General features: G+C 43.0%; 1 protein-coding gene across 2 annotated transcripts in view; it reads right to left on the bottom strand.

The window, feature by feature from the left end:
• Window positions 1-5,630: 5,630 nt before the first annotated feature.
• The window catches only part of ncor1 (nuclear receptor corepressor 1), an 82,808-nt gene continuing 64,816 nt past the window's right edge, over window positions 5,631-23,622 (bottom strand). Inside the window, exons 23-33 of one of the 2 annotated variants that reach the window (XM_083645340.1) lie at window positions 15,149-15,272; window positions 14,033-14,505; window positions 13,697-13,810; window positions 13,092-13,243; window positions 12,773-12,978; window positions 11,533-11,667; window positions 10,737-10,882; window positions 10,433-10,486; window positions 9,194-9,388; window positions 8,930-9,100; window positions 5,631-8,011 (exon numbers count right to left, since the gene is read on the bottom strand). In XM_083645340.1, the coding sequence (XP_083501466.1) occupies window positions 7,827-8,011; window positions 8,930-9,100; window positions 9,194-9,388; window positions 10,433-10,486; window positions 10,737-10,882; window positions 11,533-11,667; window positions 12,773-12,978; window positions 13,092-13,243; window positions 13,697-13,810; window positions 14,033-14,505; window positions 15,149-15,272 (1,955 nt within the window). In that variant the 3' untranslated portion in view covers window positions 5,631-7,826. The remainder of the gene's footprint in view (window positions 8,012-8,929; window positions 9,101-9,193; window positions 9,389-10,432; window positions 10,487-10,736; window positions 10,883-11,532; window positions 11,668-12,772; window positions 12,979-13,091; window positions 13,244-13,696; window positions 13,811-14,032; window positions 14,506-15,148; window positions 15,273-23,622) is intronic. The other variant, XM_083645341.1, reaches the window with a different exon arrangement.

The following is a 23,622-nucleotide window of genomic DNA, read 5'->3' as shown; positions in this document are numbered from 1 at the left end:
GATGTGGACTAAATATGGGCTCCTTCAGAAAAAGGTTGAGAATCACTGATCTACAGAACACAGTGAACTATGCTATTATGTATGGGGGAACTCAATTAAAAAAAGTTTTGCTTCCATATATTCCTGGGGCAATATTTGAGTCAGCTATATCAGTGATATCCCTACCTTGACCTTTGACCCCTGGGGTCCTTGAGGGGGTTCCAGGAAGTGGTGACCAGCAAAAAAGGGTAATCATCTATTTTCACTATAATTCCAACTATAAGTAACACAATGACAGAATATATGACTATGTTGGTCATGGATTTCATACACTTTCTGTAATATCGATTGTGACGACCCTCCCACTCTCCTGTCTCGGAGCTTGGTGTTGGGGTTGTTCGGCTGATTGGGTGCACCTGGACTCGGTACACTCACTGGCCTTAAGAAGACTTTCAGATCATTCAGTCACTCTCCCTCCTCACCGATGCACCTTTTTTCTGTTTGTTTAATGTAGTTTATTTGTATTTGTAGTTATTTTCCATTAATTTTAGTTATTAAATTATTGTTGTAACTTTTACTTTGGTGTATGACTCCCCTCATGTTACAACCTGGCTCAAGGAAGTAACAAATGAGGGGAGTCATACACCAAAGTAAAAGTTAAAACAATAATTTAATGTATTAACTAAAACTACAGGAACTAGACAACACAAACTCCAGGTGCATCGACTGGAAGCAGAGAGACTGAATGGTGTGAAGTTCTTCTTAAGCCCAATGAGTATCATGAGTGCACCAGGCCCAGGTGCACCCAATCAGCCTAACGACCCCCAACACCATGCTCCTGCAAGACAGGGCCAGGAGAGGAGGGTCATTCCAAAAGCTAAAATCTTATCAAGGAGGGGGGCGGGGGAGGCCCGGGGAGGCCCTGAGACCACATCTTATCAAATGGGGGTTTGTGGTCTAATTTCAGTCAGTTTAGGGGTTCTTGATGTGATTTTTTTAGAACCACTGAGCATTGCTACTTGGGGGGGGTCTTGTTATTGCTGTTTCTTGTCTTCTCAATCATTATCAGACAGGTTTTCTGGCCAGCTCAGTGCTTATCTGGAATGATCAGTGAGTGGCTCACAGATTGTAAGACTTCCTCCTGGCAGACAGGCAGGTTGTCTGCCAGGTTGCTCCCCTGTGTGCTGGCGAGAGGGACTTTTCAGTCTGCTGAGTCACACCTCAGCGCTCTGACAGACCAGCTTCAAAGCCGTCATGAAACACACAGGTCCATTCACTGAAGTGATGCAAGGCCCTTGTCATCCGTGATGTAGTGGTAGATAAAGATTTGGGTGAACTCTGACCTCCAGTCGGTGATCATCAAACGGGCAAACCACCAAAGGAAACAAAAATCAAAAAAATTCTCTCCAGAAAAGCAATGATTTATATGATACTAGATTCAGGTCATGAAGTGCCTAAAACTGTGAGTCAGCCCTGAGTAAAATGTGTCATTTCCATGGTCATTTCATGTCTTTCAATGATGGATTATCTGCACCAGCGGCCGCAACACTAACAACATCTGTTCTCCACTCTGTGACTGGCTGCTGAGAGAACAGAGATCATATAATCATAGAGAGCTGTGGGCTGTTTTTCCCCTGTCTTTTTCCTCTCCCCTTATTTTAACCTCACAGAACTAGTCGAACAAGATCTAAGCCCTCGCCTCTGAAGACGTGCGACAAGCTGCAACCTGTGGACGTACAGTAGCCTCGAGCTAAAGACGTGGATGTGGGTGCACTCAGGCAGTGATGAATTGATAGATTTATGGCTGAGTATGTGGAGGCTGGATATACCATTTCAGAGAGGTTCATTAAGTTGGGAAATTTATTTTGTATAGGCTATAATTTATTTGATGAATAATTACCTCTCTGTTTAGAATAATAAATAACTAGTTTACCTGGCCATGAATCAGTTCAAAGCATTGTGGAATTATTCATAATTATCGTCTTTATTTATACTAGTAGCATTCATATGTACATACTGTACTATACTATACTTATATACAATAGATCATGACAGGCCGTAGTATATGCTCATTATACCACATTTAAGGGTTGTGCTACAGAGGAGGGTGAAAACACCCTTAGGTTTGCTATAATGAGCATATATCACGGTCTGAAGTGAACTATTGCTTTTATAAAACGATTACCAAGTACAGCAATATGAAAATTATTATTATTAGGGGTTCAAGCCCCGAAGGGGCTAACCCCTAATAATGAGTCAGGGGCCGAAGCGGATCTGAGCCCCGAAGCGAATCTGTTTTTGCTCAGATTTTTATTATGTTTCTTTTTCCTCATCAGCTGCGATGCAAATTCGCGTGAGTCCTGAAATTTGGCCCAATGACAGATATTGGTTGTTATTAGATGCTCCAGGAAAAAAAATAAAAAGAATCCGCCCACGGTGGGTACTATAGCGATATTTTCTTTTTGACCTTCGCAGGCCATTTTAGGGCATTGTGACATCATCACCATCACCCTTCCCTGTTTTTCTATTGCTGATTTTGCTCATATGCACCTGGAGGTCACTAGTCGAGCTGGGTGAATCCACCTCGTGTAAAATAGTGTGGTCACCTGGAGGTCAGTAGTTGACCTGGGCTAATGCCCCTTGTGTAAAAGAGTGTAGTCATCTGTGGGTCAGCAGTTGACCTGGACGGATCCATCTTGTGTAAAAAAGTGTAGTCGTCTGTAGGTCAGCAGTTGACCTGGACGAAACCAATTGGTGTAGAAAAGTGTAGTCACCTGTATGTCAGCAGTTGACCTGAGCAAATGTTATGCAATTGTTCCACTGTGATGTCATCAGCCTCCTAGGGACATTAGGGAGCAGTGATGTCATCAGTGATGTGACATATTGATGACATGATTAGTAGTGTCACGATACTGAGTGACATCATTAGGGAGCAATGGCTTCCCAAGCAGCGACATGTCAAACTGTAGCTAGATGTACCCCCGGGGATGTCACAATGTGTATGATGATGTCATATACCTTATGCTAATGAAGTCATAGAGACTGATGATGTCATCAATATGTGATATCACTGATGACATGCCTGCTCCCTAATGATGTAGTGTTCAGGGCAGTGAGTGGCTCTAACTGTGTGGTATATATGTTAAATAAACTACAGCTGTGAGCCAATCAGATTGGTTGATTTGAGAGAGCCGATATACTATTATACTATACTATACTTTTTTATCGGATATCATTGGCTCTAAAATACCCTGTTTACCCAATGTCATGTTGTTAAATGATGATTCCTCCCTCAATATATCAGGTAAAACCAATACAATATTTTTCTCTGGCCTTACAGCTGCAAAAAAGATTCTGGTAATGAGATGGAAACCACCCCATGTCCTTAAAGTAGATCAGTGGATGTCTTTAATTCATAGCACTCTTGTTTTAGAATCATCCATAGCAAGGGTAAATGGTGCAAAAAAGGAAACAATTAAAGCTCTTACATACGCAATTTAATTAGTAAAACGATATAGCCTATGTCGAGTGGTGTAAAGTGTATCATATTGTATAGCGTGCTTGCATGCATGCGCATATCTGCACTGTATATGTGATTGTATGTATGCTCTTTTATATGTTTTGGTGTGTACAGGAGATGGTGAATGGGGAAGGGGAATGGAAGCAGCCAACATGTTAATGTGAATGTTATGTCTATAATGTCATAATAAAAATGTTGTCATCATGAGGCATGTTTCCTCTGTAAACATGGCCATATAAAGTGATTTGGTGTGTTCATGATTATCAAGGCTGACCTGAAAATAACTATAGAAATATTCAATTAAATGAATACTTTCTTATTATCTTTGATATTTTTTGTCATATACAGATATGTAATGATGATTGCTGGATAATATGGTGTCCAATGTCAAGTCTCTAGATTTGATCATGTGATGAGACAATACAATATAATTAGCTAGTTTATGCGCAAAATCTGAACATCAAGACTGACAAGCTGAGCACATCTGCAAGCCGAGCGAGCAGTCATGACTTTCAAACATAAAAGCTGCACTAAATGTCATGATGGCGTGCACTGGGGCCTGTCGTAACTACCTTACGCTACTGCTTGTAATAATTGTTGGCAATCATTGAGAATTGCTCTGGATAAGAGCGTCAGTAAAAATCCTATATAAAATGTTTGTGTATGTGGGCCAGTGTTGCTGGTTTAGTTAATTCTGTTTGTGTGTGTGAGCAGGTATCATGCTCAACGTGGAGACCAAGGTCCTCCTGGTGCAGATCTTCGGGGAGAAGAGCCACCCTATGAGGAAGTACAGTATTTCAATAAAATGTTGTTTCTGTCCTAAATGGCTTTAAGATGATTTCATCCTTGAACGCTGCTTCATTACAGAGAGCATTTGACAGTACGTCTCAAAGGCCGCAGTATTGATAATTTGTGGGGTTATAACATGTAGCATACACCCATGGCATTTTAGTCAAATGTACCTGTCATAGGAAAATGGGGAGGATAAAAAGTATGTACAGTAGCTGAGATTGAGATTGAATATGAATGAAGGCTGAAAAATTAAGTTCCCTAAAAGCCCGAGTGACTCCTGTGAAAATATGTACAGAAGAATACCTGCAAACAATGAACATGATTATATTGTGCTATGGAAGCCAAATGATATGGAAATATAGCTATATATTGATCAAAATCTTCTTAAATTACCTTAAACAAGTAGACGTAAAAATACTAAATACGTAAGCTCCCATCTCCAATCATAAGCTCCCATCATACTCTAGCCAGTGGAATAGTCGGCCCATGACCAATAAAAAAAAAGTCTCTAAAGTTCTGAGACCAATGAGTGAGGCAGGTTTTCATGATTTGATTGCACAGTGAACTATTCTCATCAGTGTATAAGGAGAGCGCTGTTGTAAAAGTGATTCTGAAATCTCCGTGTGTCACTGGCTTCTCTGTGGAGGCAGTATCCTTCTGTTTCCCCCAGTGTTTCCTTTCACATGTATTAACTGTCAGCATTACATGTTCTGCAAACAAATAGGCTGTCAAGGAACTACTTGTACAGTAGCACTTTACATTACAGCTTAGTAACAACATGATAATAGGGGTAATAGTGTGATAATAAAGATGTAATAATATGATATACCATGTATATAGAAATGTAAAAGCTGTGTTTCATCTTAAAAAAGCAACACCTCACCCTATAAGATCAAACATAGACTACATTTTCCTCTCACCTGTAGTGCTATTTATCCATCTAGATCGCTTTGTGAAAAGCTTATGTAAAATATGCCTTTTTTTAAATTATGTCTTTTTTTAAATTATGTAACATTTTCTTCTTTGGGAAGGAGCTCTTTGGACTGTTGTTTCTTTGAGGTGGTCTTTGGATAGAGGGATTCGCCTATGGGCGTGCTCTGTACTTAAGGGGCGTGCTCTGTACTGGCCCCAGCTGGAGCTGGATAATATTGTGAGCAGTGGCTGCCCAAGGGTCCTGTAGACTTTGTTTTTGTAAATAGAATCATTGTTATACTTTTGAAATACTAGTTTATTGGTCTTTATCAAGTTAGAATCAGTAATTCCACCACAACATGGAGGGGGAAATAAAATCAATCAAGTCAATAAGATGAAGAATATTTGCACATTTTCAGAGGTGAACTGATCCACTTTATTTGATTGGTCTGAACTCTTGTAAGAGACTACTAAGAGACATTGTGCGATACAAACATTGCATTTCAACATCATAGGATACATGGGTTTTCAAGTCTCAATTTCAAAAAGACAAAAAAAAAAGTCACCACTGTGTTTAATAGAGAGCTGAAAAGATGCTCCAATTCTTTTTCGGCTTCATCTCGGATTCTTTAAGATTCAAGTTTGTAAACTTTTTTTTGTCATTCCTTTGTAAACACATAACATCCCGTCAAAACAGGATGAATAACATGGATGTTGAAAATGATAGGGAAAAAAAATCTGAACATGAGCGATGACAAATGATTCCAAATCAAAATGAAAAGACGGAAATATCAAGTTCAGAGCAGATTGGATTTGTTACTGAGTGAAGCAAAAGCGGAGAAAGCCAAAGCATGTTATGCTTTCAGATAAATGATTTGAAAACGACTTGCAAAGGAACATTACTGCCGTTATTAATGTTGACCTACTGTAGTATAATTCATACTTGAAAGCTTCATGCCTGTTGATGGAAACAATTTATATAAACTCAGGATATAATGAGAGCAGAGATTAAGAGCATGGAATCGAATAGCCATGACCACAAACTCCTAAACATTTAATGGTACCATACACTAAAATTCAGACTGTGATGCAAGTGTCACGCTACAAAATGATGTACCAGCTACAAGAGAAGACAGGAACTCAAAACGTCCAGATTTCTGTGTGGTGGGAAAAGTTAAAGCACATCTTAGTATACTCCTGTGCTGGAGGCTGAATAAGTTACACAACAGGTAGTATGCTTTTTGTTGTCAAAAGCCACAAAGAAAAAAAAAGTGCAACAATGGTGCAGACCATTCTTTATGTTTGGTTAGTTTTGCCTTTTTGTCTAACGGAAAGACAAATTACACTGAGTTCAGATTTCTGTCAGGACAGTATCAAAAAAAGAAAAAAGGGACTACAGTAACAAACAAATACAAACATCAAACACCAACGTATATCTCTGAGAAAATTAGTTAAAGCTGCCTTCTTTCTCAAGCCACAAGGCATGGCAAAACCTCTGTAAAAAAAAGTTCCTGACGTACTTTATTTACCACGACAAGGTATGCAGAGCAGATCATTCCGTGCAGGTTGGAAACCGTAGAGAGAGAGACAGCTACAGGTGACACACCGTGGTCAGCTTCATCCCAAAAGAATAAAATAAAAATAAAATTGGCTCACTTTAATAATTCAGGTCGACACGGGGGCCCAGAAGTAGTCATAAGAATATTGTCTTCGGCAATATTAAGCTTATAACAGACTCTTCACCTTTCTGCTCTGACGCCAGTGTTCACAACTTGTTCCAAAGACATTTCTCGGTCTCTAGACAGGGGTGACAAAAAGTTTCCTTTACCATCTGATATTGTTACAATCCATGCGTTGCCTCCGCAGTGTGGCGAAGACGAGCATCAAATGACAATGTCATATGAGACGTTAGCTTCTGTTTGTTTCATCCTCTAATGTCCACAATGTTCAGGCTCTGGTGGTGCTTGGATGGCGGGCAGGGGGCCTTCGCTATCTCTGTGCTCCACTCACTGTCAAGTACAAACCACAGGTCTGAGTCTCTCTTAGCTTCACTATGGTAAAAGAGAGAGAGAAGGGGGGGGGGCATCGATTGGGAGAGACCAACTGCGATATTAAAGATTACACCCCTCCTCTTCCCATTTAAAGTGGATCGATTTAAAAGCGACATTAAAATAAGAAATAATCAAGTTAAGAAAAACACTGCAAAAGGTTACTCTATTTACATACAATGATTTTCTTCTAAAGACAAGGTATATCTTTACAGAAATCAAAACAAAATTCAGAAATTGTCATTTCTTTTTACATAAGTTCTTCATCTTTATTACAGCTCATGTCATCCTCTCATCAGTTTTTTTCCCATCCCCCGACAGGCTGGGCCAGTGCTTGCGGACCAAAAATGGGAGTCTTGTTCTGAAGGGCCCAGCCTGTCATAAGCTGCTGCTTTTCCTCTCAGCAAGCAGCCAGGGGGCGCCATAGCACCAAAAAAAGTGACGCCACCCCCTCGACTACCCACACTCACCAGTGAGTGAGGTTAGTTCAGGAGGAGGAGGGGAGGAGGGGGTGAACAGACTAGCTTGGACACAGGCCTCTCTTTCTGGTACGGGGTTGTAGCAGGCGGGGGGGCTCAGTCGTCGCTGTCCGACAGGGTCTCGTACTGCTCCGACAGCAGCGGCTCCCTCTCCCACACCCGCTGCTGCTGCTGCACCCCCGGCTGCTGCTGGCTCTGTATGGAGGGGGAGGCTAGAGATGTGGGCGGTGTGCTGCTCAGCATGCGCATGGTCAGCGGGTTGTAAGGGAACTGCATGGAGCCTGGGGTGAGGGAGAGACCAGAGGAAGTTAGGCCACGTTTAGATGACATCGGTCTCTGCATAACAGCAAACTGTTGTTGAGTTCTGGCCTTTGGTTCTGCGTTTATACACAGCGTTGTGATAATGATCCTCCTTCAGACGGATCGCCAACCCTGCAGTATGCAATGTCAGGCCAGTTAGGTGACGCTGGAACTTTGCAACTTTAACACCACAGAATTAACACCACGCGCCTGCATACAAACGCTTCCTTCTACAATGCGGTGTCGAATAAACAGACAAAACAGTCTGCTGATGGTGATAGCAGATTGTTGGACTACTTGGTTGTATTAAAGAATAAAAACCCAGTAAAGCCCTATAAAATACCTATTTTCTTTACAGCACTTGGTAGAGGAAATTGATGTATCTGGCTGTTAATGTATATTAATATGCCCGAATCTAATAGCGGGCACTTATCGACCATTATGTATTTTTAGTTTGGCTCGTCATCAGACTCTGATGCCATGATAGTTTGTTGAGTCACTTCTGCCATTAAAGCTATATTATTGATAGTTGAATGCCCTTTGCTTTCATTCAGGTCTTTCTTTTCTTCCATGTGCAAATTGGAGCCGTGTCGTTATCATGGTCATCACAAGAATTGTGTTTTGCCAGATTAGACAGTGAAGGTAAGGGTGGACGTTATCAAAGAATTCCACTCTGGAGCTTGGTTTCACTTTTTTGCATTTTCACGACCCAATAACGTCGTTGTCATGTAAATGGGAGGCCAAAACGCAACAAAAGTTTGCCGTTTCATGCAGGGAGCATTGTCATGTAAATTGAGCCTTAGATACATCGGACAACAAAGGGCATCCAGGTGTATATATCCCCTCTTTGATTTTCTTTAGTTTTAGTTTTTGTGACGGAATGGAGTCGGACAACTCACCTGCGGACGAGGGTCGGTCCTCCCAGGCCCAGGCTGGGGTTTGTCTGTGGTAATCTCCCTCGGAGTGGACGGAGGACACTGAGGAGGGCCGCTCCCCCCCCGCGTACGCTTGACCCAGGTTAGGCGACTTGGATTTCCGGCTGTTGGCTTTGCTCTGCAGTTTCTGCTTCCCTGTTGGCAGAATGTGAAGATCAGCAACATGTTGAATATGCGATCCCTCTGAACTTGTGTGAGGCCGAGGGCTTGTGTTGATGAACCCCTCACCCATACTAGGCGATGGGTTGGCCTCCTGGCGGGCGTCGCTGCCTGTGCTGGGTGTGTTGCTGCTTCCATGCATCGGTCCCTGGTGCTCATCCTGTCTGTCCTCCAGGTTGCCCATCAAGGCCTTGCGGATGATGTCCTCCAGGCCCAGGTTACTGGCTGGGTCGCTGAACGAGTGATTCCTGGGGTTGATGCTGCCTGCAGATCACAAGGCCACAAAGCTTTACCATGGGGGAGGTAGGGCACAAAGCTTACCATGGGGGAGGTAGGGCACAAAGCTTACCATGGGGAGGTAGGGCACAAAGCTTACCATGGGGGAGGTAGGGCACAAAGCTTACCATGGGGGAGGTAGGGCACTCACGACTACTGCATTTTACTAGTCATCCATTACTCCCAAAAAGTAGTTGACTAGTCGAATAGTCACAGGAGAGATTTTTTTTTTCACTCAATAAAAATGATCAATTCTCTTCAAAAGGGTCTCAAAAACTAGCAAAAAAGGCAGAGTCCTCGATTGGCTCTGAGAGGCAGGTTTACAAATGAGCCGCTAAACTTGTCTGAGCTGGAGATACCAATTGTTTGACTATAGTAACAACATAGATGCAACTCTTTCAGTAGGGGTGGGAATCACCAGATGCCCCACAAAATGATATTATCACGATACTTAAGTCACGATACAATACAGTATTGCGATATATTACCTTTTTTCAATTCCAAATGATGTCCTCAAAGGATTTTGTTTTGGTCAACTGTTTTACCTAATGAGATTCAAGTTTCCAGTCTGTTCATCTCACTTCAATCATTTCTATTGCAGCAAAATTGGATTGTCAAGCAGACAGACTGACCAACACTGTCATAACAACCTTCCCTAAATGTTGGATGCACTTGATAATTCATATAATAAAATATTGCGATATTTCGCATTCGTGTAATAAGATATATTGCCACACAAAATATTGCGATACTATGCTGTATCGATCCCCCTCCCCACCCCTATCTTTCAGTCTCTAAATACCTTAAATTCTGTTTATTTAACATGGCATAATGTCGAACATGATTGCTCAAACAATGTATGTTCAAATTATTTATTTATTTATATGGTTTGTTCCTAAAACCACAGAAGAATGATTAGTTGACTATGATGTGTCGACTAGTGGTTTTGATAGTCGACTAGTCTGTGAAACCCCTAGAGGGAGGAGACAGAGTGGAGCATTTGGAGTAAGAGGGAGCTTGGCTACTACTTACTGGAGCTGGTAACAGCTGGCAAGTTGAAGATCTCTGTGCCTGGTTGCGCGTTTCCTGAAAGACACAATGATCAGTCGTTCAGAAACAAAATGTCTGAGAGTTTTTTTTAAATTAAATAATGGGAGGGCAAGTAAAGTTGCAAAGTTACCACACACTTAATCAGTTACAATTTTCTGACTTAAAGAAATGACAAAGAATGAATTGAGTGAGTGTGTCTTGCATGCATACATATGAACACAACACTGTGTCACCTCCATCAACTCATGTGCTTTAGAAGGAAGAGGATAAGAAGAGACCCACTTACCAACATCAGAATCACCGACACCAGAGGAGGAGTTCAACTTACGAAAGATCTCCTGCTTCTTGGATTTCACCATGGGGGAGGTGTTCTCCAGCTTGGTGAAGAAGGAGGGCAGGTAGCTGACGCTCCCCGGGGAACGAGAGTCACTCCTGAAACCAGAGAAAGGGCACAGGGTTAGGAGTCACACAGCAGAAGGGTGAATGGGGCAGCCGGCCGCTGGCAGCGCTCCCCACTTTCCACCCGGCCGGGATGCCAAACAAGACACAGCTGACAGGGAGGCACATTCTGCCTGTGGGAATTCGACGTCAGTGCCAAGCCAAACGCACCCATACACAAATGTGATTTTGAGAATGTCTTACACAGCTGGGGATAAAAAAAAAAACAGTGTGTTACCTAGGCCAAGTAATAGGAAACCTTAGGGATTTTCAATAGGAAATCAAAGTGTTGAATCTTTACAATATATACTTCAGGTGTATTAACACCCTTGTGAGAGGTGCTGCTGCATGAGGAAGTTAAATGGATGTCAGAGGCTGAAAACCTGGTTTATTCTATTACCAAAGAAAGATCATAGGCACTATACTGTAGCCTTACACAGTTCCTCTGGATAAGTGTAAACTAAATATCTAAAATGTAAAATATGAACGCAAGATAGAGCAAAACAGATTCTGAATCAACTATTATTATTGGACTACTATAATTACATGTAATACTACCTTTTTGAGCTGAAGGCTTTAAACATGCATTAGTGGAAAGTCTAATTTGAGTAAATGAGAGTCCATAGTGTGTGTATATCCTGTACCTGGTCTCAGGGTTTTCTGTCTCTCGCCTCTGGGGTGGAGCCTCCTGTTTGTCCATGCCCTGGTAGCTCTGGGGAGGGGAGATGGGCTCATAGTTCTCCATCGGTCTGCCTCCTCGCTCTGGAGACTTTCCAGGCCTGGACAGGGAAGATACCAGAGGGGGAGAGTTGTTGGGTGTTAGAAAGATAAAAATCACACTTGTTCTGTTATTAGCCGTTTTCACACCGGCCTTGAAAGCGGTAAATGTTAGGGAAGATGTGATCCACGCCTCCGATGTGAAAGTGATGAAAGCGGGGTGGTGAATAATTGTGTTACGCCTTTCGTTCTGCCAGTGGAGGTAGTCATAGCGCCGTATCACCCTCCACTCCGCCTCCACCTGAAAGGTTAGGAGCCGCGACACGGAACAGCCTACTATCAGAAGTAAGATAACCAAAGCATATCTGCAGTCTGTCTCGCTTGTTGTGCGGTAAATAGACTCCTCGATTATAATAATAATCTCTCTGGCAATAGGTGCACACAGAGAAATCCATCTGCAGCCTGCTTTATGCACAGCTGCAAAATTATCTTCAACTCCATAGAATATATTCATGCATCCGCAATACGCCCTCTCGTAATAATGCAGGTGGAACATGAAGATTTTTCAGTAGCCTATCTTGTCTTGGAGAACACTAAATGATTACCAGTTTCTGCATTGTTGGCGTATTTTGGTGAGCAGTCAACTGTCGTCTTTTCTCTTTGATGTCTTAACGAGCAACTGTTGAGAGCTGCTGCCTAGGCTACATGGCGATGTTTTCGTTCCTCATACAGTAGTACAGTATAGTATACACTATAACCTGCACATGAAAATATTTATATATAATATAATTATAATATAATAATAATAATAAAGGTAATAATAATAATAATAATAATAATAATAATAATAATATAATTATATTATAATATAATATATAAATATATTTTCACCGGACTTGGTGACCAGCATCATTTTAATTTGTCGGACTTTGATTAATTATGATAATGAAACAGCGCCCATCGTTCACCCTCGTTTAAATCCGGGAGGGGTGGATGCTATCTGAAAACGCACTCCGAGGCGGAAATATGCCTGGGCTGCTTGGTCTTGTGTGAAAGCAATTTCTGTGGCAAGGCTGGCGGCATTGCGGGCCTTCTGAATGGCAATATTGCGCAATCTGTGTGTGAAAGCGGCTATTGTTTGAGGGTTTAACTGGCCGGCTGGCCTACCTGGCTCTGGGCTTGTCGGGGGCGTTCTCTGGGGAAACCCTGCTGGAGGGTCTCTGGTGGTGCTGGGCCTGATTCTCTGGGCTGTAGCGGCTGGGCACCTTGGCCCGACCAGATGCGGGTGGCACCGCACCCTGGAATGTGGTAGAGGAGGAGGAGGAGGTCGGAGGAGGAGGGTCCTGATTCCGGTAGTCCTGGGTTATGATATGCTGCATGAGGGAGAGCGACAACAAAAGCAGGCTGGTTAGGTGGATGTACTGGGGGTGATTCTGTAATTACTGCATCCATGTTTCAGGTGAGAGTTCTTTTGTGTATTTCCTACCGAGATGTGGTCTGCCAAAGTCATGACCCGGTGGGTCTTGGGGACCTGGGAGTAGCTGTCAGCCTGGGAGGAGGGGGGCTGCAGGGGGCCAGGCTGCGGTGGCTCCCCTGGTGGCCGGTAACGACTCATGTCAAAGGCACGCATGCCAGCAGCTGGGGATTGACACGAGACAGAGCACTGGTGAGCTGAATGCAGAGGCAGTCTGAATGCGTGGATGGAGTGAGGAGAAGGGGAGGAGCTGCTAGACTGTATGCCAACAGTAACCGATCTACATTTGTGCGCAGCTGACAGAAATAACTTCACAACAGTCTAGTGACTAGACTGGTGCAGAGGAATGGCGTCTGCCATACTCCGATGACAAGGTCAGTGGGTTGGCAAGTCATTCAAGTTCTGGTATGCTTTTACTCCACTTCACTAGCAGCTAAATTTAGCCTGGATACATATACATTCAATCGGCCTTTCACAGCTGAACCTGTCTCATCAGTGTTATATGTCATCTCTGATGTAGAAGTACAGGATCTTTGGTTGTAAATCTCAATTAAACCCGATAAAAATCTATTCTTCACAAGAATGTATATCCCCAAACTGAATTTGTTTGTTCTCACCTGCTGCCTGTGGTCTGTCTTCTGGTTTGTCCTGTTGGGCCTGGACTGGGGAATTGGCGGGGCTGATCACCTCAATGGCTCCTCCACTGGGGTTCTCATATCGACTGGATGACACTGCAGGAGATATGTATGGGAATAGTTACCATCAGTACTGAGAAAAGGACAGGATTATCAAGGTTATGTTATACACAGTATACAAAAGTGAAATGCATTCAAGAGTTAACTCATATTAGTTGTCCACTCAGCTAACTCATGATATTGATGTCCCAACACACAGTTCTCCTAAGGTCAAACTATTTTCTAATGTGTATCTAACGTGTATCTAAATGGACTTACAGCTGCTAGAAGAGTCGGAGCTCTGGGAGCCTCTCTCTCTGGAGTCTTTGTCCGAGGCTATCTGCCGTGTGATGATGACGTCAATGAAGTTGGCGGCCGTGATGGTAGTTTTCCCACGGGTGCGAAGCTCCTCTTCAATGCGGGACTTGGTTTGGAGGCCCTTATCCTTGCTCCCCATGCCGGCGCTCTCGGCATAAGCCGGGTGGGGCTTACCCCCTGGCAGAGACATAGAGCCGTATGGTGACTGCACGGAGCGCCTGTCCGCCTCTTGGTGCTGCTGGTGATCGGAGAGACCAACTGCTCGGCGAGCGTCGTCCTCCCGGTCGTGTTTGCCCTCCTTCACCTTGGCCACATCCATCTGCGGGGCAGAGGCTGCAGCGTCCACCAGGGCAGCCAGAGCGTCAGCCGCAGTGCTGTAGCGAGAGTTAGCCTGCGCTGCTGCTGCCGATACTGCTGCTACTGACGAGGGGGGCCTGTAGAGGAATGCATCAGAGATATTTCTAAAAACATAGGTTCATATAAAACATGGGGGGGGGGGGGCTTGCATTGTGTGTGTGATGTTTCTGAACTCTTGTAATTTGGCTGTAAATTAGTTGGGTAATTGCCATATCAAACATGTATAGAGAGCCAAAGTGGAACGTCAACTTCCTGCTTCAGCACTGTACCAGAGATTTTCCTCCGCCATTTATTTTCCCATAGACATTTCGTAAAATGGCTATAAAAATAGTTTTACTGGTTCAAAACAAACGGTACAGATATATTTAGAAACAGGAGACATCGCATTACGCATAACATTTCACTCTGACCAAAACATTAAAAAAATGCAGGTTTGAAGAAAATATTTTTTCGATGTTGTTTTTTATGGTTTTGGTCCGAGTGAAATGTTCTATGGTCTCTCCCGATTATAGCGTTAGCTGAACCGTTTGAACCAGTAAAACTTTTTATAAACATTTTACGAAATGTCTATGGGAAAATAAATGGCGGATGAAAATCTCTGGTACAGTGCTGAAGCAGGAAGTGACGTTCACTTTCACTCTCTATATGAATTGAGGGCAAACCCTCATGCACAAACAACCATCACAAGGGTGAGTCGGGCATGAGTAGGTTGACACTCACATGAGAGAGGTATGCTGGGAGAAGATGCTGGGTCGCTGCTGAACCACTCCTTCCTGTGTCCTGACAGAGGGGGAGGGCGAGCGCAGGTAACCACGACTCCCTGGCCGGCCTGGCTGCTCCGGACCTGAACCCCACACACATACACAAGAAGCACTGGTTACACAACAATGTGCTTCAATATAAAATGCCTAAGGCGCTTTTTTCAGTAAGAGCGCTATGGAAATCATGTCGAGAGCCCTTCCATTGTACACCAAACACAGTGCACGGAGTGTGTTTTTTTTTTGTGCTTGATTTTGTTTCCCCCTGCAGTACAGTTCAGGACACAACGATCACACAGACGGTAGCCAGCTGGTTTCATCTCTTTGATGTGAACATGAAAGCCAGATTATTGCCAATTCTGGGAGCAGCGGAGGTTGAAGATCCCTCTGGGAGGAGAAGAGGTAGGTGGAAAAGACGAGCAGCGCGCTTTTCCTCCAAATGTTCAACTTTTTTCAGCTTAAAACGCCCAGAGGGCTCCGCCAAAAAAACTAGACGGCACCAGCGTTTAAACGCCAGGTGCGCTCCTTGAAAGAGGAGAGCGCTTAGCGCGTCTTTACATAGAGAATGAATTGCAGAAAGACGCATCTCAAATGAGCGCGTTGTGTGTGAACGCCGCCTAAGTGTATGTGTTGTCTCAGCAGTCCATGTACAGTAACAGCAGTGGAGAAATAATATTATAAGAGTTGTGTGAAAATCTGCAGCTAAGGTGCGATGAATCAGAGGTATGCTGCATTCATGTGATGCGGGACTTTACGGCTCAATGCAAATACTTGCAAGTCATCACATTCAATCTTTTTTTGCTGCTGTCAAAGGGCCTGTGTCCATCTAGCGTCTTTTTCCGACCGTTAAACGCTGTCAGTACGCTGGGAAGCGCTGATCTCGGCGCACAATATTACAAGGAAGCAGTCTGAAACTAACGTTAGTTCAGTGCGGTTGCTAGCTTGATAGCTGACAGCTAACATTAGCTAACAACACACATACAGTGATTTAGCTCAACACCCACCAGAAATATTAAGTGTCTAGCCCAGTGGTTCTCAAATGGGGGTCCGCGGAGCCCCAGGGGTCCGTGGCACTTTGCCAGGGGGTCCGCGAAAAGTTTTCAAGTTCATTTTTTTTTTTTTTTTTAATAAAATGCTACATGTTACTTATTCCTTCTCAAACTACTTCCTACATGGTGCTAGTCTATCAAAATATCTTGGCTGTCATTGATTGTGTTGCATAGTGGTTTTCTGTACTGTTGACAAATTGTGATAATGGCTGGGTTTCCCAAAAGCTTCTTTGCGCTAAGAAGCTAATTTAACCCTTCTTAAGGCCCCCTTAAGAAGCAAACGCGTTTCCCAATTGCTTCTTTACGAAGGCATGCGTTTCCCAAAAGCTTCTTAGCGCTAAGAAGCTTCTTTGACCCTTCTTAAGGCTCCCGTAAGAAGCCAACGAAGCCAACGTGTTTCCCGATTGCTTCTTAGCCTAAAATTATCTTCCAATTATCTTCCGTTAAGAAGGCTGCGTTTCCCAAAAGCTTCTTAGCGCTAAGATGATATTTCGTTAAGAAGGTTTTGTAAGAAGGGTCTGGGGCATTCTTAACACCTTCTTAATGACAAAACACTGGCAGATCCAGCCGCGTCAGGCAAAAGGAGATACCGTACTTGTGTCCACTGTTCCTCTTGTGTTTTTCCCTTTTTCCTTTCTTTCATGCACCCTTTAGTGTTTAAAATTGGGGAACACTTGAAAATCTCCCCTCTATGTATGGTTACTTGTGTTTTAAATGTTTTACCGTAGGCTATATTCCTCTAATCAGAATGGATTCCTTTTATAATGTTGTGGATTTATATAGCACCTTTCACAGAACCCAAGGTCGCTTAAATTCTGTAGTGTTTCTCTGTTTTGTTGTATGCTGTGTATATAAAGCAATTTGAACTGCAGTCCATGTCTGAAATAAATAATGTTTAATAAAGTTTAAGGGGACCATGATTAGGTTATTCTACAACAGTGTTTCTCAACCACTGAGTCGTGGCCCACTGGTGGGCTCAGAGTGCCATCTAATGGGCCGCAGAGGACCTCTCACATCGAGATGGTGGACAGCTCCAGTTAAGATGCTTCTTAAGAGCCTTCTATTTTTTTTATTTTTCTCTTCTGTTAAGAAGCCGTTTGGGAAACACTTCTTTGGAGCCTTCTTAACTCCTTAAGAAGCTTCTTAACTCTTAAGAAGCTTCTTTGTTGGGAAACTCAGCCATTGTAAGTCGCTTTGGATAAAACAAAAGTGTCTGCTAAATGACGTAATGTAAATGTAATGTAATAAAAAAAAAAAAAAATTTTTTTTTTTGCAAAATCTTCATAGTTCAACGAAAATAGTTTATGCTTTAAATCTAAAATGGTTCATGGATTACATTCTAATAACAAACCTATCAAATTAAAAGTCAAGCACGTTACCGTGGAAACAATTAAGCTTAGCCCAAAATCACAAATCAGAATGAGGGGGTCCCCGGTATATTTTCTATCTTGTAAGGGGTCCTTGGCTGAAAAACATTTGAGAACCTCTGGTCTAGCCAATCTGCTCCCACAATTGAGCCTTTCTGTCTCTGTTACGATAGTTTCTCCATATGATTAGTTGCCAGAAAAGGAGCACCCGACACCAGCGTCTTTCTGAAAAGTTAAAATATTTTCAGCTGGGAGCACTGGGAGTCAGGCGCACAAAAACGCCGGAACACTGTGAAAATAGACGCTGGATGCAGCGCACTTTCTCTAGACGTCCGTGTGCGCCCGCATACGCTCGCTCCTCATTGGAAACAAGTGAAAAAAGACGCCGGAGCTGATGAAAAGACTCTAGATGGACACAGGCCCAAACACGTCATGATTAATGTAGCCTGCGGTTGCTCGGATAATTAGGGGTTCAAGCCCTGAACGGGCTGAAACCCTATTGTTTTTGTAAATCCGAATATATTATTATTATCGTTGTCGTTTTCCATCTGCCCCAACGCAAATTCCCGTGAGTTGGTAAATGGTAGAGACCTGAAATTTGGCCCAATGACAGATATTGTTGCCTGGTAGCTGCTCAACAAATATTTTTCGAATCGGCCTGAAGGTGGCGCTATAATCGACGGTTTTACGTTAAAGGCCATAACTTCCACGCCGTTGGTCTGATTTTCAAACTTTTTTTTCCAGATGTTCAGGTGAACCTGCTCTACAAATTTGCCTCAAGGACCCTTAAGGTCCGTCTGGAAATTTTTTGAGATATTTGGAAAAGTTTGGAAAACACATTTTTGACATCTCCTCCTAGACCGTTGGACCGATTTGCACCAAAATCACCAGGAAGCATCTATGGAGCAAGCTCTACAATCGTGATTGGTGGATTTTTGAAATCTACTTTAGTTTCGGAGATATTGATCGTTAAAGTTGTGAGAGGGCGTGGCCTCACAGCTAAATTGTCATAACTTCATGACCGATTAAGGAATCTTCACGAAACTTGCAGGAGGTCTTCGGAGACCATCCTAGACCATGTGTGTCAAATTTTGTGCAATTCGACCAAAAGGGGGCGCCATAAATGCCAGAAATGGGCGTGGCTTAACATAAAAAAGGCTGTAACTCCACACCTGTTTGTCCAATGATCACGAAACTTGTCAGATATATCAAGGAGGATGTCCTAGTCAGAATCAGAAGCTTTGTCATCTGCGCAAGGCTTGAACCCCGCCCATCGCCGCTTGCGGCTATATTTGTTCTCTGCTTCTTCACACTAAACTGTAAGTTAACACCACAAGCCTTTTTTATTTCACTAACACCAGAAGCGTGAGCTAAAAAAGCAGCCAGCTATCATTAATTTTCAATGGGAGCGACGAGAGGCGTCCGATGCTGTGGCAGCAACCAATTGCAGATCTAGATTTGATGTGGCTTCTAGCTTTTCAGTCACGTAACAAAGATTTCTCAAAATGTCACTGAGCAACTGAAACACTAGTAGCTGACTAACAAGTCACGCTGATTTCAATGGTGAAATCTGTTTCCTGCTCAGCTGCTGAGAAGAGGTGTGTTTTTTCTGAGAAAACCACAAACTTTATATAGTAGCCACAACCAAAGTTGATGTCTGCAGCGCTGTTTGAACGCCCCCGCCCCCTGGACGACTGCTGAGGGCTGGCAGTAGGGTTGCCAACTTCTTGAAATGGAAATAAGGAACGGGGGACGGTCCGGCCGGGGGGGGCAACTGTAATGTCTTCGGCTTCAACCATTTACCCATTAATACAAGCAAACACACAAACTTGGTTTTGATCAGTTTTCACGTTTTTTGCGCTATGGAAGAAAAACAATAAACAGTAGTGCAAATGACATTTTGATATAATTTATCTTCACATTGGCATGTAGCCTACTCATTCAAGAAATTTCGTTCAACAGTGCAAACAGCAATTTTACACAGCTATTATTTACAGACATGCAAGAGTTTACATCATTAGTGCAAAACATTTTAGATTTCAGATTAAATCTTCTGAATAAAAGGACAATTATTGAAAAGTATGGATTTAGACTGAGGATATTACTGTAGCCTATAACAAGTCTTACACCAAGGGCTGGGCGATATGGCCTCTAAAGAATATCGCGATGTTTTTCGGCTATATCGCGATACACGATATATATCTCGATATTTTTGAAATCTCTCACAAATGCTCAATTTAACCCTTCAGGGTTCATACACATTTTGACCAATGGATTTCCATGACTTTTCCATGACTTTAAACCAAATTTCCATGACCAAACATTTTGTAAAGTCTCGTGTATACATGAAAAAGTCAGTGAGTAAAAATATTCTATGTAATGTAACTACTAACAGATTACAATAATTGAAAAACTAACATGGTCATTTGGTACTAAAACACGTTACTAGCCCCAACACTGACGACAACAAAGATCTTAGTAGGGCTGGGCAATATGGACCAAAGATTAGGGATGCACGATATGGATTTTTAGAGCCGATACAATAACTGATAAATATATGCTTCTCCTGGCCGATAACCGATACGATAAACCGATAATTATTTCACATTTTTGTATTAAAAAATAAGTTCTTAACCTGTATTTTATGCACACCTGGGGTAAAAAAAGAAGAAGAAAGGGCAGATGTAGTGAGCAAAGATGGATGATTTAATATTCCATAGCTCTGACCTAAGCAAATCTGACATCACTATTGTGAACACAAACAACACTTCTGATATAATATGATTGTTTTAGTAAAGTGTATCACTCAATAGTCAATACAAAATATAATGGCTTTTATAGAACCGAAAGCCTAGCTGCTTAGTCTGCAGATAAAACATAAAAGGCATAGTAATTTAGACTCTTATTGGCATGACGTTACCGGCAACATACATGTATAAGCTGTCTGAATTTTGCATTGGGGCCAGTTCTATAGTGAGGCATGGAAAGCCTCACTATACACCATCATATCTGTGTCGTTTCACTTTTGACTGAAAAATGATGCCTCTAGATTAAAGAAAAGACCCTATGTGATGTTGACTTTTATGTAAATGTGCGCATTCGTTTTCCTTATAGATCATGACTGCCCCGCAGCTAGCTACGTTAGCTTCACGTTACCTTGCATGTAACGTTAGCGTTAGTTGTTTTTGGAGACACAAACCCTGGACGTTTCATTTTGAGTAATGCATGAGGTTCTCTATGGTTTACGCCAGCTCTGGGAGTATGAAGTGCTTTAACACGTTCACTGCCGTGGACGAGTTAACTCGTCAAAAAAACAACAACGGTTGACTGCCGTCGACGAGTTAACTCTGTTGATCAAAGCCCCCTACATCTCCTATAAAAATATGGGAGCCACCGAACGTGTACAACCCATTCCACCGACCCACTAAGTGGCGACAGTGCTCTCCAGACTAGAGAAAGCCGAGCAAAAACAGCAGGAAAAAGCGTGAGGAAACCATTCTCATGGCGAAAACGCTTTCGCGCTGGGAGCTGGCGCACAACGGTGGGGGATTCCAAAAATAGACTCTGGGTGCAACACACTTTGAAACACGTAGCAGAAAGCCCAGAATCGCACGCAGCTTCATCAAAGCTCACAACCGAAACCCCAGAAACGAACGAGCCCGATCCAGACTCGCCCGACGAGCGGCCGCCAGGCAGCACAGACAGGCAGCAGAGACTCGCCTGTGACACACGCTGCAGAGCCACCAGAGACACACCCACGGAGGGAGGAGTTTGAAGGAGAGGGGGGTGGGGGTGCTGTTATATTGGAGGAAATTACTGTTCAGAACTATTGTTTAGATGTCTGATGTCTCACTGATGCCAAAAATAAATGGTTAAAGTGACTGTTCTGCCTGTTCTATCGAATTTCACAAAAAGGCATTTATCTCAGCTTTCCTTCTCAGACGCTGAAACCATGCTGTATTCAACTGCTAATGCCTACATAACAGAACATGATAAAAAACTAACTCTTTTAGACAGAGAAAGCACACATTCTATTAGTTCTTTTGAGATATTTTGTGTTCACAAAGTCCTAGCAGAAAATAATCCTCGGCTCTTGAAAGATGAGCCAGAATCCTCAAAAAAACCCTTGGCAGAAGCTACCTACTGTATTGGATAAACTGTTGGCAGTGAATGTGTTAAATGCGGGGATTTTGGTCACAACAAGCTTGTGGAGCGCTGCCTGCTGAACTAAGTAGCCACAACCAGCTAGCTAACGTTAGCCACAACAACAGCTAACGTTAACGGCAAACAAATCCGCTGCCTCCTCCCCACGTTTGGTTTAGCGTAACGCCAGCTCAGACTTTCCCCTAATCTCAGAAACTTTGCGGGACATGTATTGCAAATTGCAATAGTGGTTGTTTTGTTATCATTTGAAACTGTCAACAGCCACACTCGAGGTGGCCATGTTTCGCCAGCTGCTTGGGTTGGTTGCTGGCAGTGTTTGGCAAGTTACTTTCAAAATGTAATATACTACATATTACTTTCATTTGAAAGTAATACGTTACTTTACAATATTACTTTCTGTGTAGAGTAACTCGTTACTTATTTCACTACTTTTGCATTACTTTTACCAAAACAACAGCAGCAGCAGAACGACATCGCCGCCCCAGAACCATCCCGAAAAAGAATGTCAACCGCCTTGAAGTCAGTGTAAACAATACAAAATTCTAAATGTTATTGTTTCCCTTTGTTACTGTCATCTATAGTGGTTATTTGCATAAAAACAGACAGTTTGATTAGGAAATGATTGTATCTTTTTTAAATATGTGCTTTGATTTAATAAAAATGTAACTCAATTTGTAACTTGTGTTACTTGACAAAGTAACTGGTATAATATTACTGAACTCCTATAAGGGTGGCTCAGCTGTCGCCTCACAGTCAGAAGGTCCTGAGTTCGATTCTCGCCTGGGACACTGTGGGCGCTGTGGTTGTGTTCCCCCCCATATCCTCAGTGCCTACTGCCCAGGTGGGGTATCTCGTCGTAAGGGCCTTTCTCTCTGTGTGGAGTTTGCATGTTCTCCCCGTGCTCCCCCAGGGGGTTCCTCCGTATATAACCCCCCCACTAAAAACATGCAGAAGATCAGATCGTCATCGTCATCCGACCAGTGACGACAACATCCGAAGTTGGTCCCCGGGCGCTGTACGAGAAAGCGACCACTGCTCCTGGCCTGCCCCCCGGAGGAAAGGACATGCCTGGATGGGTTAAATGCAGAGGACACTTTTCACCGGCCACCGTCAGCATGAGTGTGTTGTGGCCGCATACATGTATTGTGGTGTTCGTGTGACAATAAAAGACGGGCTTGTCCCGTTACGAGAGAGTTTTAACGAGAGTTTTAAGTAATAAGTTATATTACTGAGTTACTGCTAAAAGTAATATATTACATGTAATATGTTACTTTTGTAATGAGTTACCCCCAACACTGGTTGCTGGGGACGGGTGTGTCTGACGCGGTTTGACGTATCCATGTGATTCCCCCTCCCTTCCTGAGTGTGACAGAGCTCTCCCTTGAGAGGGAGAGCTGACAAGAGGAAACGACAACGAGGAAATGTGAGTCATGCCGGCGGCTTAAGTTATAAACAATGCGTGACAATTATACTCGAATGTTCGCGATATAGTAATTTCTACATCTCACGTGGCACAAGCCGCGATACATCGAGTATATTCAATATATCGCCCAGCCCTAACACCAATAGCCTACTGTTGTAAGCAGGGTTTGTACAGCGTTTAAGAGTAAAATTCAAGCACTTTCAAGGTACCTAAACCAGGCTCTCGAAGCCTTTATTATCACATCTAAATATATTGACAATGTGAAAAAACAAATAGCATTGTGATGCCTGGTGAGTGAGGAACTTTGAGAGCTCCCTGTGTCCTGCACTGTCCACAGTACTCTCGCTCAAGCTGCTGTAACATGACACCGGCTACATAGGCCAGGGGAGGGGCAGCGGTGCCAGCGGACTGAATGTGGAGACTCCGCTGCGGA

The sequence above is a fragment of the Poromitra crassiceps genome, assembly GCF_964638095.1.
Source record: "Poromitra crassiceps genome assembly, chromosome: 1".
Lineage (NCBI taxonomy): Eukaryota > Metazoa > Chordata > Actinopteri > Beryciformes > Melamphaidae > Poromitra > Poromitra crassiceps.
This window is presented reverse-complemented; position numbering and strand designations above follow the sequence as displayed.